General features: G+C 45.0%; 2 protein-coding genes across 2 annotated transcripts; both read left to right on the top strand.

Annotated features, from left to right (window-relative positions):
* The first annotated feature begins 4923 nt into the window (after positions 1 to 4923).
* Positions 4924 to 7460, top strand: LOC125444409 (olfactory receptor 6J1-like). Its single transcript, XM_048516818.1, has 2 exons — positions 4924 to 4955; positions 6485 to 7460. The coding sequence occupies exons 1-2, from the start codon at positions 4924 to 4926 to the stop codon at positions 7458 to 7460; spliced, it is 1008 nt and encodes a 335-aa protein (XP_048372775.1).
* Positions 7461 to 12939: 5479 nt separating this feature from the next.
* Positions 12940 to 13824, top strand: LOC125444410 (olfactory receptor 6J1-like; the record flags this gene model as incomplete). Its single annotated transcript, XM_048516819.1, has 1 exon — positions 12940 to 13824. A coding segment is annotated over exon 1 (885 nt), but the record flags the coding sequence as incomplete, so codon positions are not given.
* Between the last annotated feature and the right edge of the window lie 2406 nt (positions 13825 to 16230).

Genomic DNA, 16230 nt, shown 5'->3' on the forward strand with positions numbered 1-16230 from the left:
TGTGTGGGGGGGGGGAGGCTGGGGAGAGGGGGATTTGTGGAGGGGAGGGGCCACAATAGAGTGGGATTCCATTCAGTCTACCCTCCAAATCAACCACGTGGGGCCGATCTTTGTAGTTGAGATCAGTCATAATTCTGGGAGGTCTCCAGGGCATTTCTGGAAGTTGGTACCTCTACGCTGCCCCCTGTTTGCACGATTGCTTCGTTCACAAGGGTTTCAAAACCCTGAGCAGCGTCTTTCTTGAGTCATAAGGGACTGATAAGGGAACCTGGGGATGTTGTCCTAGGTCCTAGATGTTATGGACTACAATTCCCATCAGCCCCTGCTAGCATGGCCAATTGGTCATGCTGGCAAGGGCTGATGGGAACTGTAGTCCATAGCATCTGGAGTGCCAAAGGTTCGCCACCACGGTCCTAGGACCTGGTTGGATACAACCTCTTGTTTAGAGAACCATGAGAGGGGAAATTTGGACGTTTCTGCTGGATTTCCCAACATCCTCCACGCCATTCCTCTCAGTCCTCCGCCTTTTCCACTGTTATTTGCCAATGGGATTTTTCGGAAGAGTTTTTTTCAGCTCTCCCTCTTCTTTTCCAGCCTAGGGAAATGTTACCTATTTCCAGCGAGGTCTTTTACCGTGACTTGGACCCCATTCCAAAGGAGATGTTCTCTTCCTGGGGAAGAAGAGGTTCCAGGCTTCGCCGGGCTGCCCACAAAACCTGCCCCCCTCTGCCTTCTCTGACTCTGTGGGTGGCTGGAGACGGAGGCGAACGGGAAGAGAATTACCGGTACCACCGCTTGATGGGCAACCTTGTCTCTTCCAACATTCCAGAAGATGACTTGCCTCCCCCGACATGGTATGAAGTTCCCAGAGACCAAGCTGTGGGGCCCCCTCCCCCACCCCCCCTCCGATACCTGACGAACGGCATGATCTTGGGAGAAGGGCACCCAGCGGCCCACATCAACCTTTACCCGGTCCTCCAGGAGGGAGAATAAAACCAAACAATGGGAGCGTGCATTTCAGAGTTGCGATCTAGTGCCTGGTTATTAACTCCATAGCTAGGGATATTCTGAAACAGGCAGGTTTTTGGATCCCCCCGCCCCAAACAGGTGACTACCTCAAATGGAAAAAAGGTAAGTTTAGAATTGGCAGACAGAGAACTGGGCACATTTTTTTCCCTGTATTAAAACCTGCATTTCCACTTCAAAATATTTCAAACAAGAAAAACACACACACACACACAAATTAACCAAATTACAAAATACTTAATCTTGAAATGACTTTCAGTTTCTTTCAAATATTAACCTTAAAAGCAATGTTTAAACTCTTGGTCATTAACCACCTAGTTAAAATTGGATCTTTAGCACCATTACTGATAAGAGCCTCACTTTTCGTTATTTTAACAATCCTTAAAATTCATAACCACTAATCATTAATTTATTTATTTTTCTGTTTTATTTTAATACTATATCAAGGATTTCAGAGCTGGGCTGATTTGGCTTACCAGGTACAACGAAGCAGGAAGTTCATCAGCGTAAGGCCAAATCAAGCAATGAGGCTCATGCCAGATATTGGCCTTGTCCATGCAAATCTCCTAATCCCCTTTACAACAATGTATATCTGTACTCACCTTGAAATGACTCCTGGCCACCATTATATGATTTCCATCTCCCCCCTTTTAAAAATTTAGGGTTTTTTCCCCCAAATTTCAAAAAACCGATTAGTGGGAAAGAACCCTCAGGGACCACGGAGCAGAATGCGGTCGAAACTGCTGTAATAGCTCAAGGGATTCCAGAGATACAGGTGGCAGCCATTTTGGTATTGGGACTCTTTTTTTCTACAGCAGAAGTACACTGCTTTCAATTCCGATGAACAATGCAGAACTGTATATTGATCTTTTGGTGGGTCAGAGTTTAGACTGTGTGACTGGAAGGATTGCCAGCTCAGGGTTGGTAAATTCCGGGAGATTTAGGGAAGGAACTGGGCAAAGTTAGGGTTTGGAGATGGAAGGGACCTTAGTGGGGGTATCATGACATAGGCCCTTTCCTCACGGGCCAATAGCAGCACCCTAGGGACGGCAAAAACGCCGTCCCTAGGAAGCTGCTCGCATGGGGGGCGCAGCTGCATTGCAGCCGCGCCGCCCTCGCTCCCCCCCAGCGGTGCGAAGCCGCTGTTTCCCAACCTCGCTCCCCTGCGAACGGCAGCGGCTGGAAGGTGCCATTCCCCCCTTTCTCAAATGCCTTACCATGTCCTCTGGCCTCCGGCACAGGCCAGGGGACACGCCCCCCGCCCTGCGACTTCTGAGCTGTTGCGCAGGGCGTGTCCCCTGGCCTGTGTGACGTGCCAGAGGCCGGAGGACACGGTAAGGCATTTGGGGGATGGCGCTGCCTGTGCGGAGGCTGCGCTGTCTTCCCCACTGCAACCGGGACCGCTCGTGCAAACGGTCCCGGGGGGCTGGGTCAGCGTCATGTACGCCGACTCAACCCCCAGCATGGCAGTGCGGAAACTGCCATAGATTTCACACATCAAAGCATTCGTGTTCTCCAGGTGACCTTATTTGTGTCGTCTGGAGATCAGCTGTGATTCGGGGGGGTCACCAGGCCCCACCTGGTGGGCAAACCTAATGGCTGGTCCAAGTCACCCAGTGAATTCCATAGGAGATGGGATTTTAATCCAGGTCCCAGTGGAATGGTCTAACCACCCCACCACAACATCTTCATCGTGTTCTGTGGAGATACTATGTTCTTCAGTGAGGGTGGCTCTTCCCTTAGGTGAACATCTGATTACAAGGTAGTCATATGGACATCTCAGGCTCTCTCATCCCTTGACTTCCCCTTCCATTGCTTCATGCTCATGATTCATGTGTTAGAGTTCACAATACATGTTCTGGTAGCAATTAGTTCTCTATAGAAAGTCCATAAAGATTTGTTCTCAGGGGAGAGTGCCTATTATAAATATATTGCTATCAAGGAAACACTCATACCTCAAGTAATAGCTCAAGGGATGGCTTGATGGCCCTTGAGGTCTCTTCCAACTCTATGACTTGATGGCTCTTGCGGTCTCTTCCAACTCTATGATTCTGAGTGACACGGGACAGTGCTGCGTTCTTCTCACTTGGCTTTTTTACTCTCTCTCTTTTTCTCTCACTCACAATACATTCTTGAAACTCCAAAACTCAGTTAACTACTTCTGTGCCATCATGAAAGGTGAGGAATGCAGTCCTTGAGGAATAATCTCCACTTTGCTCTGAGGGGTAAGTTTGGTAAGGTCTTGAAATGCTTCAGTCTCTCTGCAATAGTGACTGCCTGTCCGCTGATCAACCTTGAAATTTGTGCAAACAAAACCCACCCTGTGCCATATGGCAAAGGAAAATCCCAATTGTAGATCAGCATTACAATATTCCTGTGCTCCTCTGGTAAGAGAGACCTCACAAAGGTAAAACACATTTAAACACTTGAATGTTTGTTTGTGTGATTTATTCGTTTAAATAATTTTTTTAAACCTGGATCTCCCCAATGAAGACTGTTGTTGTTGTTGCCAACAATTAAAAAAATTAATTGGGACATGGACAATATACCACTCTAAACTTTCCCTTCTCACTTAGACACAGTGTGAAACAGACTTTTCTCTGTGATACACCTCTGAAGATGCCAGCCACAGGTGCAGGTGAAACATTAGGAACAAAATCCACCAGACCACGGCCACACAGCCCGGAAAACCCACCAGAACCAATTTAAAAAAACCATAATTTTAAAAACTCCTACAGAATATATTCAAGGTATCATCTTTCAAGAGTCAAAGGTCTTTGGTGCTTATACCCTGAAACTCTTTTTGGTCTGTAAAGGTCTGTAAAGAGCTATGAGGATTCAAATCCAACCGTTCTACTGTGGACCAACACAAGTACCCTCTGAAACTGCAGTATGTAATCACATATTTTATCTATGGTATGTAATTGCTGCTTAAATTTTAATCGGTTAATCGGTTAAGTTTTATGTAATTGCTGTTCAAATAACAGCCGTGTTGTTAGCCGCCTCGAGCCCTTCGGGGATGAGGCGAGTTATAAATCGAATAATAAATAAATAAATAAATAATAAATAGGAAGCAAGTATAAAAACATAAAAAGAGCCCTGATGGATCAGAGCGTAATAACGATTGAAACTGAAATACACATTAACACTCAAAGGAATAGGACTTTTTAAAAAGGCTTATTGGCAAACCTGTTACAAAAGGGGCTGTTTGTGGCAAAAAATATCCATTCGTGGCTATTGTCCATATTATGCCCTCTATGCTCCTTAAAGGCAGATACCAACGCATAGATAAACAAAAGAGGCTATGCCCATGCAACTCAGGCCAAGTAGAGACACTGGAGCACACTCTGTTTCATTGTGCAAGATTTGCCAAGATCAGAATGACCCAACCCATCATTGCTCCACTCCTATACAATCATTTAACTGATGCTCTTAGGATTCCTTTAATCTTAGATAATCTTGATCCTTACTTTTGCGAAAGTGTAGCAAAATATCTTTTAAAGATTATAGACGCAACGCTAGATGGATACTAAGCATTAGATTGCTATCATCACAACAACAACAATGTTGGTTACATCAACTATTTGCTACTGGTATACAGTACCTACCTCTGCCAGTAACCTGTGGGTTCACGGTCACCCAAAGTCAAATAACCTGTGGGTGATTCATTGAGAGATGTTGTGGTTTTGTTATTGATTGCCAGATGGTGTGACAACTGAAGGCTGTGGCAACCTATTGGAGTCAAATCAATTGTTCGCCCATTTCCTATCCCTTGTTCTGTGTTAGGTGCCACTCTAACAAACTGTGTGTTTTATAGTGGAGTGTAATATTGTCCATATTGGTTCAGTGGGACTTCCAGACTCAGATGCAGCACAACAATCAGTTGTGAGGGTTAGAATGGACGTGTTGGCTTTTGTGTGCCTTCTCAGGTATCTGGTTGGCTATACATTTGTTATTTATTCTTCTCTTTTTTTATATACATTAATTTTGTAGCGATTGATCAAACCTGTGATTGGGCAGGCTTAAACTTTTTGCGCTGCTGCCGAAACTGTCTTGGAGCTGCGAAACTGAAAGAAAAGATGGATCATTCCATCCTACATGATCAGATATTAACCTTGTTTGAAACACCTGTTGCCTTGAAGATTCTATCAGAAACGATTCTCTTGCTTATTTGAAGCATCCCCTCATGCTGGAGAATCTTGATTTTTCTGCACGCTGCACTTGCAGTGTTGCTCATTTTGAAGTTACCGGACTTGCCTGGTCTCCTGCGGCTTCTTGTGCATTTCAGTTCATTCTGTTTGTGGTTTGTATGCTGCCATTACATTGGTTTCCCCCCCCCTTCTGTTGTTCCTTTGTTTTGGATATATGTGTTTCCTCTGATACCTTTATGCATGTGATGATGGCCACTAACCTGGATATCTTTAAAAGGGACTTGGGCAGATTTATGGAGGAGAAGTCGATCTATGGCTACCAATCTTGATCCTTCTTTATTTATTTTTTTATTATTTGATTTAATATACCGCCCTATCCCCAAAGGGCTCAGGGCGGTGAACAATATAAAACATATATAAACATAAACATATAAAAGTTTAAAATTTACATTCTAAGATAGTATCCCACGAACCCATATGCAACCCTCCCAAGAAGAATGATGGGTCCCGATGATGTTTATTTATTTATTTATTTATTATTATATTTGTAGACCGCCCCATCCCCTAAGGGCTCTGTTAGGGACCCTATACAGCAGGGGGGAGGATAAAAGCAGGGCACCCTCAGCGGTTGGTCTCTCTGAAGGCCCGGTGGAACAATTAGGTCTTGCAGGCCCTGCAGAACTCTCCAAGGTCCCGCAGGGCCCGGGCAGCTGGTGGTAGAGTGTTCCACCAGGCAGGGGCCAGAGCCGTAAAGGCCCTGGCCCGAGTGGAGGCCAGCCGCATCATTGATCTCTTCTTGATCTCAGATTGCAAATGCCTTAGCAGACCAGGTGCTTGGGAGCAGCAGCAGCAGCAGAAGGTCATTGCTTTCACCTCCTGCATGTGAGCTCCCAAAGGCATCTGGTGGGCCACTGCGAGTAGCAGAGTGCTGGACTAGATGGACTCTGGTCTGATCCAGCAGGCTCTTACTTAGTTCTTATGTTGATGTAGTAGCCTATTGTGTGTGTGGGGTTTTTGTTGTTGTTTGTTGTTAATAGCTTATACTAATTGCCCCTTTGTCCCCGTTTTGTTTCCTTTCTTTGGGTAATAAAAGTGGCAGAAATCAGAAAGGGAAGATGAGAAACTGATTCTCGAATAACTTTGTGACTGCAATTGCATGGATCTCTGTCCGTGGTGCTGAATGGATTTCTGTCCATGGTCCTGAAGCCCATAGGGTGATGTGGAATCCTAAACTACTATCCATCTTTCTACAGGTGACATTGTCAAGTTGTAAGAAAAAAATGACCGGAGACGGAGTCCTTCAATAGAAGCGTGACCGAATTTATCCTGTTGGGTTTCTCACTTGGGCATCAAGGAAATATCCTTCTTTCCATGGTCTTTCTGCCTATGTATATCACATCCCTGGCTGGCAACCTACTAATCTTCTGCATTGTATTGGGAAACAGTCACCTCCACACCCCCATGTATTTTTTCCTATGGAACTTCTCCATATTAGACATAATGTTCACTTCAGTTATCAGCCCACAGTTGTTGTGGAACCTCCTTTCTGGCGACCAATCTATTTCCTTCTCGGCTTGCATTGCCCAACTCTACTTCTATTTCTTCTTGGGCACAGTACAGTTTTTCCTCTTGACCTCCATGTCGTACGATCGCTATGCTGCCATTTGCAAACCTCTGCATTATCACAGTGTCATGAGTGGTGAGGTGTGCACCAAAATAGTTCTGGCTTGTTGGGTGTGTGGGTTCTTCTCTGTCCTCTGTCCCATCGTCCAGATTAGCAGGCTGTCCTTCTGCGGATCCAACACCATCAACCATTTTTTCTGCGACACTGGACCTCTGCTGGAGTTGTCGTGCGCCGACACCCACTTCATTGAACTGATGGATTTCATGCTGTCCTCCCTTGTGATTCTTGGTTCTGCCATCTTGACGTTCATTTCATATGCATGTATCATCTCGACAATTGTGCTCATCCCGACCACCACCAGCCGTGCGAAAGCCTTCAACACTTGTGCCACACACCTCACCATGATCTCTATCTCCTGTGGGATCTCCATTTTCATGTACGTAACTCCTTCTCAGAAAGAGACTTTGGATGCCCACAAGGTGCCAGCCGTTCTGACCACTGTAGTCTGCCCCTTTGTGAACCCTTTCCTTTTCACTCTGAAAAACGATTCTGTCAAGGAGGCCCTGAGAAAGACAGCTCAAAAGATCTCAGACATGATGATGGGGAGCATTCTGGCTACCTCTAAAGGAAAGACGTTTGTTTTAGGAGGAAGTCTTTAAAAAGACACACAACCATAAATTGTCTTGGCAACATTTGGGGGAAAGATCATGGCTCAGTGGTAGGGCATCTTCTTGACATGAAGTAGATCCAAGGTTCCATGTCCAGTTAACATGATAAAGATTTAGATGAAATGAAAGACCTCTGTGTGGCAGTCAGCCAAAGCTATCCAGGCCACTAACCTACATAGCTTTAAAAGGGGCTTGGACAGATTTATGGAGGAGAAGTCGATTTATGGCTACCAATCTTGATCCTCTTTGATCTGAGATTGCAAATGCCTTAGCAGACCAGATGCTCAGGAGCAGCAGCAGCAGAAGGCCATTGCTTTCACATCCTGCCTGTGAGCTCCCAAAGGCACCTGGTGGGCCACTGCGAGTAGCAGAGAGCTGGACTAGATGGACTCTGGTCTGATCCAGCAGGCGTGTTCTTATGTTCTTATGTTCTTATTACTGTCATAGACCAACATAAGGTAAATATAGGAAAGGATAAAACATATTTCAGGGTAAAACATAGTAAAACGGTAAGGCCCCTTCCGCACATGCAGAATAATGCTCTTTCAATCCATTTTCACAATTTATTGTCGAAGGCTTTCACGGCCGGAATCGCTGGTGTGCTGTGTGGTTTCCGGGCTGTATGGCCGTGTTCTAGCAGCATTCTCTCCTGACGTTTCTCCTGCATCTGTGGCTGGCATCTTCAGAGGATCCAGGAGAGAATGCTGCTAGAACACGGTCATACAGCCCGGAAACCACATTTTTACAATTGTTTGCAAGTGGATCTTGCTATTCTACACAGTAAAATCGAGCTGCAAAGTGGTTTGAAAGTGCATTATTCTGCATGTGTGTGGAAGTGGCCTCTCTATATATCTAAAAGGAATAAGAGCAAAACCTACTGGTAAACAGAAGTTGGGGACACAAAAGGTATGGGACTATAAAGGAAACAAAATAAAAGCATAACTACTAAAGGAGGATGAAAAAAGTTAAAACTGTAAAAAAGGAATGGCCATAATAAACAATAAAATTGATAGTTTGAAGGCTATCGATGTCAAATCAAATCACCCATCCTACTAGCTCAGATCATCCTGTAGTGTCCTTCGATTGCTGCTACACAGAATCTGCCCACATTGCATGTATGGACTGTCAGCATAGACTGTTCTGACCTTGACAGACAAGGAGTTTAACACAGCACAAGGCACGTTCATTTGTTCATGTGTGTACAGAAATCCATTCAGCACCATGGACAGAGATCCAACTTTGTATAAATCTCAAAAGACATTGTGTAAATAATATAGTGTTTCATTCAGGCAATGTATTTGGGATCTTTTTTTTAAAGGATGCTTTGTTTTTTTACTTCTTAAAGAGTAATTTTGAATCAGAGTGTGATGGTGCTCTCAGACATATCCCACAGTAAAAGTCCTTCATATTTATTCCTTCCATTTTATTTTATTTTATTTTATTTTATTTTATTTTATTTTATTTTATTTTATTTTATTTTATTTTATTTTATTGATTGATTGATTGATTGATTGATTGATTGATTGATTGATTGATTGATTGATTGATTGATTGATTGATTGATTGGGTTTATAGACCGCCCTCCCCCGAAGGGCTCAGGGCGGTGAACAGCATATAGAAAGAGCACAATCAGATTAAAATACAATATAAATATAAGTTAAATAAGGCTCTATTAAAAATAAACCCAACCCCGTTAAAATGCAGCATTAAATAATTAATTATTATTAAATAATATTATGTTACTTTTCACCTGTTGAAGACAGTCATTTCGGCTCAGCGGTCAAACATATATTTGAAATGTTTTCAGGGTGGTTTTTTGTGCGAAGGGATTACAGCAACCGACAATGAAATCAAATGATACTGAATGACAATTTAAAATGGGGGGGGGGGGCAAATAACATATTAGACCATTGATTAAACCAGGAAATGTATGAAAGAACTTCCCAAAGAACTCTGCTTTACACAATTATACATCTTAGCTAGGTGTAATGCCCTGCCTTCTTCCTTTAGCCTTGGACACCACCTTGGAATTCCACATAAAGAAAGGAAATGCCCATGTGGCATGGGTTCTGTGGAAACAGTATCTCATATGCTGTTGGATTGTCCTTTTTATGAGATAGGTAGGAAGAAGCACATAATCCCCTTCCTGCATGAAAGTGAAGGCATTACAGATAAACAGAAGGTTATATATCTTTTAAACAGCCACAAGTACGAGCTGTTGGAAGCGGTGGCTAAATTTTTAAATGGTGTTATTTTAACTCGTCAGAAGTTGTAAAGGCTGTTATTATCTTGCAATGTTAATGTGAAACTATTTATATGACATTAAAGGTATTCGAAAAGAGTCATTGGATTGGAATTATTTTGAAAAAAATGCCAGGAAGAAGTACTTCTCTGGGCAGGCCATTCCACACAGATGGGCTAGTTCATGGGGGGCAGAGGGAGGGGGCAATGGAAGTACTTGTTTGGGTTGATTCAGACATAGCCTCTTTTAGAGAAGCGATGGCAAGCTGGTGGGAGAAACTGGAGGTTTTTGTGCCACTGGCAGGCGTTAATTAAGGCGACGTGAGCAGTCCCGCGTCAAGGTGGCCAGCAAGCAAAGGCATAGTCAGACAGGCTGGAGTCGAGGCAGGCTGCAAGCAAAGGCATAATCAGATGGTCCAGAGTCAAAGCATAGACAGGAGGTCAGGCAGGTCAGGCAGAGAACCAGAATTCAGAGGAAGGCCAGGTATGTGGAGCTTCCCAGGAAGTTCACCTGTTGCACCCAGGCAGAGCCAAACCCCAGACAGGGTTTAAGGAGGATACCCTAGATAATTGGGCAAGGCTTCTACCTGATATTTCATCATGATTCTGATACAACCCCTAGAGCAGTGATGGCGAACCTTTTTGAGACCGAGTGCCCAAATTGCAACCCCAAACCCACTTATTCATCGCAAAGTGCCAATGCGGCAATTTAACCTGAATAACCCCCTTGAGGGGCCAGCCTGCTGTAGCCTCCAACAAGTCCCACATGCGCCGCTCTGCACCTCTCTAGCATTTCTGCCGCCTCTGCACCACCACCACCCCGGGCAGCAGCCACCTGGAGCACAGGCACCGGGGCAGCCAGCCGAGTCCTCCCTGCTCACTGAGGTGTACGCACATCAAGTCCAGCAGCCCCGGCCAGCCTAGATGTGTGTGTGTGGGGGGGGCAATTTCCCCCCCACATGATGAACTCTGTGCGCACGTGCCCGCAGAGAGAACTCTGAGTGCCACCTCTGGCACCCGTGCCATAGGTTCACCACCACTGCCCTAGAGTTTTTTTTTCCTGTAGTTTAAGTAATGACTCCTGATTGGCAGTTTGTTAACAAATGGAATTCTTCTGCGGATCAGTTTAGATCACAAAGGGGAGAAGTTAAAGCCACTAGTATCTGCCGTGGAGCACAAAAAGAGATGAGCGTCTCCCAGAATTAATTTTCTCATGGGAGCCAGCAACAGATGGAAACATTGGAACAGCTGATATTTACAGGAAGACAGAGGAGGTAGGTTTCACAGATAAACAAACAGGCCTATTGATTGCCTGTGATCGTCCAGAAGGGCTGTATCTGGTGGCCGTGGTTAAAAATGGAGTGGTAGTCGCCATGGGCTTTGATTCACCAGAGCAACTTTGATGCTCAATAAATGAGCAGAGAGACAAAGGGAAGGGAAACAAGTTTCACAGCAGGTTTGAGAATACAAAGAAGAGAGAAGAGGAATGCAAGACCTCATAAAATTGTTCCTGTGTTTCCAGAAGGAGGGGGAAATTTGGCAGAGATTCTTCAGACCTAGTTTTATTTGCAAACCAAGTGAACGCAAAGGATTTCGTATGGTTTTATAAGACACTTCTGAAGATGTTCCCCTCCCAGGATTGTACTGACCAGATGTTAAGAAGGTGAGTCGATAATAATGAAATTATGCATTTTCATCTCTGGAACCGGCCTTGTGGAAGGAACACTCTGTCAAAGGAAATTTGGGGTCTACCGGACTTAGTACAGTTTCACAGGGCCTGTAAGAATGAACTGTGCTGCTGGGCTTACGGTTGAAGACATCCATTCGTGGTGTAGTGGTTAAGAGCAGGTGCCCTCTAATCTGGGGAACCAGGTTTGATTTGTCAATCATAAACAACAAATTCCCTGTCTGGCTCTAATAGAGAATTAAAAACTCCATTTTAATATAAACATTTTAAGATACATCAATGAACATATAAACTATACATACAGTGGACAACAACAACAATAATTCGAGACCCCACATACACTCATGCACAAAAAGGGAGAGAGATTCTCTGAACCAATGTATACACGACAAGTCTCTACCGTGAGAACATCATATTCAATGAATTGTGCACGGTTGTGAGGTGAACAAATTGGCTGGTGGTCAGTCTCCGATGGAGGTGGAACCAGGTTTGATTCCCTGCTCTGCCACTTGAGCTGTGGAGGCTTATCTGGGGAACTAGATTAGCTTGTGCTCTCCAACACAAGCCAGCTGGGTGATCTTGGGTTAGTCACGGTTCTTTGGAACTCACTCAGCCCCATCACCTCATAGGGTGTTTGTTGTGAGAGGGGAAGGGAAAGGAGCTTGTAAGCCCCTTTGAGTCTCCTATAGGACAGAACAGGGGGATATAAATCCAAACTCTTCTTCATTCTAACTGGACTCCTTTCTCCTCCCCTTTCCCTGTCCTTACCCCTTTGCCCATTGCATTTTCCCCTAATATGTGTATAAATGGGGAGCTGATATTAAACTAAGGTGCTAGAACACTGACAAAATTTTTTTAATGACCTATTCTTATTCATTGAAGTATGTGCCTCCTGATCCCCTCCTCCTCCTCCTCCTCCTCCTCCTCCTCCTCCTCCTCCTCCTCTCCTCTTCTTCTTCTCCTCCTCCTCCTCCTCCTCCTCCTCCTCTTCTTCTTCTTCTTCTTCTTCTTCTTCTTCTTCTTCTTCTTCTTCTTCTTCTTCTTCTTCTTCTTCTTCTTCTTCTTCTTCTTCTTCTTCTTCTTCTTCTTCTTCTTCTTCTTCTTCTTCTTTTGTGCTTAACTTGTGCACCATGAAAGATGCAGCAGGACAATCCTTAGAGGATAAAAACCTATGAGCCGTTAAGTTGGCTCAACCTCCCTTCTAGATAAGATATGGAAAGGGATGTATTGCCGAAGGCTTTCACGGCCGGAATCACTGGGGTATTGTGTGGTTTCTGGGCTGTATAGCCATGTTCTAGTAACATTTTCTCCTGATGTTCTGCCTGCATCTGTGGCTGGCATCTTCAGAGGATGCCGGCGAAAGGTCAGGAGAAAATGCTACTAGAACACAGCCATACAGCCCAGAAACTACACAACACCTCTATGGAAAGGGATGTTGCAAAGATGACTGGGATTGGAGAATACACTGCGACAGACATGTCACCTAATTACACTCTCTCTTGGTTCCTTCAGGTGAAACGGCTAAGCAATGAAGAAAGCTTGATGGAGAACCAGAGCGTGTCTAACTTCATCCTGATGGGCTTTTCTGTCGGACGTCCAGCAGAGATCCTTCTGGCCCTTCTCTTCCTGGCTATGTACATTGTATCTTTGGCGGGCAATATGATCGTCCTCTTCATCGTATTGGCAGACAGTCGGCTCCACAGCCCCATGTACTTTTTCCTTAGCAACTTATCTGTCCTGGACATCCTCTTCACTTCTGTCATCAGCCCCCAATTGCTCTGGAACCTCTTTTCCAACGACAAATCCATCTCCTTTTCTGGTTGCATGACCCAATCCTATTTCTACTTCTTCCTGGGCACAGTGGAGTTCCTGCTTCTGACGTCTATGTCCTACGATCGCTATGCCGCCGTTTGCAGGCCTCTCCAGTATCATGCCATCATCAATGACCGTGTGTGCGTTCAGATGCTGTTGGGTAGCTGGTTGGGTGGGTTCTTCTCTGTCCTGTGTCCTACCATCATGATCACCAGATTGTCCTACTGCAAGTCCAACGTCATCAACCATTTCTTTTGCGACAGTGGCCCCCTGTTGGATCTATCCTGCTCGGACACCCGTTTCATAGAGCTGATGGACTTTCTGTTGTCCTCTCTGGTTGTCCTCTGCTCACTCGTCTTGACGTTGATTTCCTACACGTATATCATCTTAGCGATAATGCGCATCTCTACCACCACCGGCCGGTCAAAAGCCTTCAACACCTGTGCTGCCCACCTGACCATCATCTTCATATCCTGCAGCATCACCATCTTCATCTACGTCACGCCGTCCCAGAAGGAGACGTTAGAGGTCCACAAAGTGCCAGCTGTTCTTTCCACCATTGTCTGCCCCTTTTTGAATCCTTTCATCTTCACCTTGAAAAATGACAACGTGAAGAAGAAGAAGAAGAAGAGTTTGGATTTATATCCCCCCTTTCTCTCCTGCAGGAGACTCAAAGGGGCTTACAATCTCCTTGCCCTTCCCCCCTCACAACAAACACCCTGTGAGGTAGGTGGGGCTGAGAGAGCTCCGAGAAGCTGTGACTAGCCCAAGGTCATCCAGCTGGCGTGTGTGGGAGTGTACAGGCTAATCTGAATTCCCCAGATAAGCCTCCACAGCTCAGGTGGAAGAGCTGGGAATCAAACCCGGTTCCTCCAGATTAGATACACGAGCTCTTAACCTCCTACGCCACTGCTGCTTGGAGATGTTTGGAGATGTTTTAAGGAGCAAGGCACTTGGAGATGTTTTAAGGAGCAAGGAACTGATAGGTCAAAAAATCATGGACTTTGGGACAAAGACTAATATTAAGGGAAGGGGCTGATATAGAAGAGTGAGGAAAGAACTTGGAAATGGCAGCAAAACATGTAGAAGGTATTGCCTTGCTCTTTGTCCTTTGACTTTTAACTCTTCCATTTGAGAGGAACATCTGGGGGATCCCCTCCTGCAGTGCATGCCTCCTCAGAAGTAAATACCATTACATTGTTCTTACTCTTTTGAAGGACACTTAGAGCCTCAGCATTGCTTATGTGTCCATCTTCTCAACTGCTCAGAGCAGGATTTGAACCTCACAATCACAATGCGGCATAGGTTCAGCTCAGTGGTGGGATCCAAAAATTTTAGTAACAGGTTCCCATGGTGGTGGGATTCAAACTGTGGCATAGCGCCAATGGGGCTGGTTGGGGCACGACGGGGGCATGGCCGGGCATTCCGGGAGCGGGGCATTCCTGGGCGGGGCTGTGGCAAGGACGCAGCCGCTGTGCCGGTCCTTGGGCGGGAAATGAATGCATGCAGGCGCAGGCTGCCACGCATGCCGGTGCACCTCCTGCTAGACTGCTTCCAGTTCTGCGTGCTACTGCTGAGAGGAGGGGCGTAAAAATCACATGGCAAAATCACCAGTTAGTCACCCCCTCTCGGCACACACAAATAATTAGTAACCTACTCTCGGGAACCTGTGAGAACCTGCTGGATCCCACCTCTGGTTTAGCTAAGGTAACAATGGGCAAGCGCCTACAATGAATTTTACCTGTACAGTGAATTTTACCTTGGCCATAATTGATGGAGGACTTTCGTCCCAATTTCCAACCTGCCTGTTGCAAGCAGTTCTCCATTCACTGATATCTCTATGATAGCCAATCTTTTTATATTGTAGAAAGGTTTTCAGGAATGTTTGGAGATTTTCCTTGGTAGTTTTGTGTGATATTCGTGTTGACCATTTTTAAAAATTCGATACTGCTTTATGGATGGCTAAGGGTTTCTTTTCTGTAAAGCCACCATGAGTCCAATTCAGGAAATGTTCCAGATATATAAATGGGTGTATACATTGATAAATAAACACAGTATCAACAGTAGAGATTTATACTATCTGGCAATGTGGCTGTAAAAAGTATTTTTGGCTGAGGAGCGACACAGAAACATGAAGAAAAATTAAAATACGTAATGTAGTGCTAAATTTTTTGTATCAAGTCCCAGTTGACTTACGGTGACCCTTCAAGATATGGGAGAAGTACAGGGGATTTTCCATGGCTCCCATCTACAGAATCTATTCTCCTCCACTGGTTTAACAATGCAAAATGTATCATGTATAACTAAATGAGCATGGAACATTGTAGTATTTGCCAAATTTAGAATGTATGCTTTTCTAGATACAAAATTGCTAATACACGAATTTTGAGAGGGCAAAGTCAAAGCTGAAAATAAAAACACACATTTTTTACTATTTTTTTTACTAGGAGCAGCAGTGGCGTAGGAGGTTAAGAGCTCGTGTATCTAATCTGGAGGAACCGGGTTTGATTCCCAGCTCTGCCGCCTGAGCTGTGGAGGCTTATCTGGGGAATTCAGATTAGCCTGTACACTCCCACACATGCCAGCTGGGTGACCTTGGGCTAGTCACAGCTTTTCGGAGCTCTCTCAGCCCCACCTACCTCACAGGGTGTTTGTTGTGGGGGGGGGGGGGAAGGGCAAGGAGATTGTAAGCCCCTTTGAGTCTCCTGCAGGAGAGAAAGGGAAGATATAAATCCAAACTCCTCCTCCTCCTCCTCCTCCTCCTCCTCCTCCCCCCCCCCCTCCCCCTCCCCCCTCCCCCTCCCCTTCCTCTTCTTCTTCTTCTTCTTCTTCTTCTTCTTCTTCTTCTTCTTCTTCTTCTTCTTCTTCTTCTTCTTCTTCTTCTTCTTCTTCTTCTTCTTCTTCTTCTTCTTCTTCTTCTTCTTCTTCTTCTTCTTCTTCTTCTTCTTCTTCTTCTTCTTCTTCTTCTTCACAAAACCAAGTGTAGCATTTGGATGGAGCAACCTCATTCAGTCATACAGG

The sequence above is a fragment of the Sphaerodactylus townsendi genome, linkage group LG15, assembly GCF_021028975.2.
Source record: "Sphaerodactylus townsendi isolate TG3544 linkage group LG15, MPM_Stown_v2.3, whole genome shotgun sequence".
NCBI lineage: Eukaryota > Metazoa > Chordata > Lepidosauria > Squamata > Sphaerodactylidae > Sphaerodactylus > Sphaerodactylus townsendi.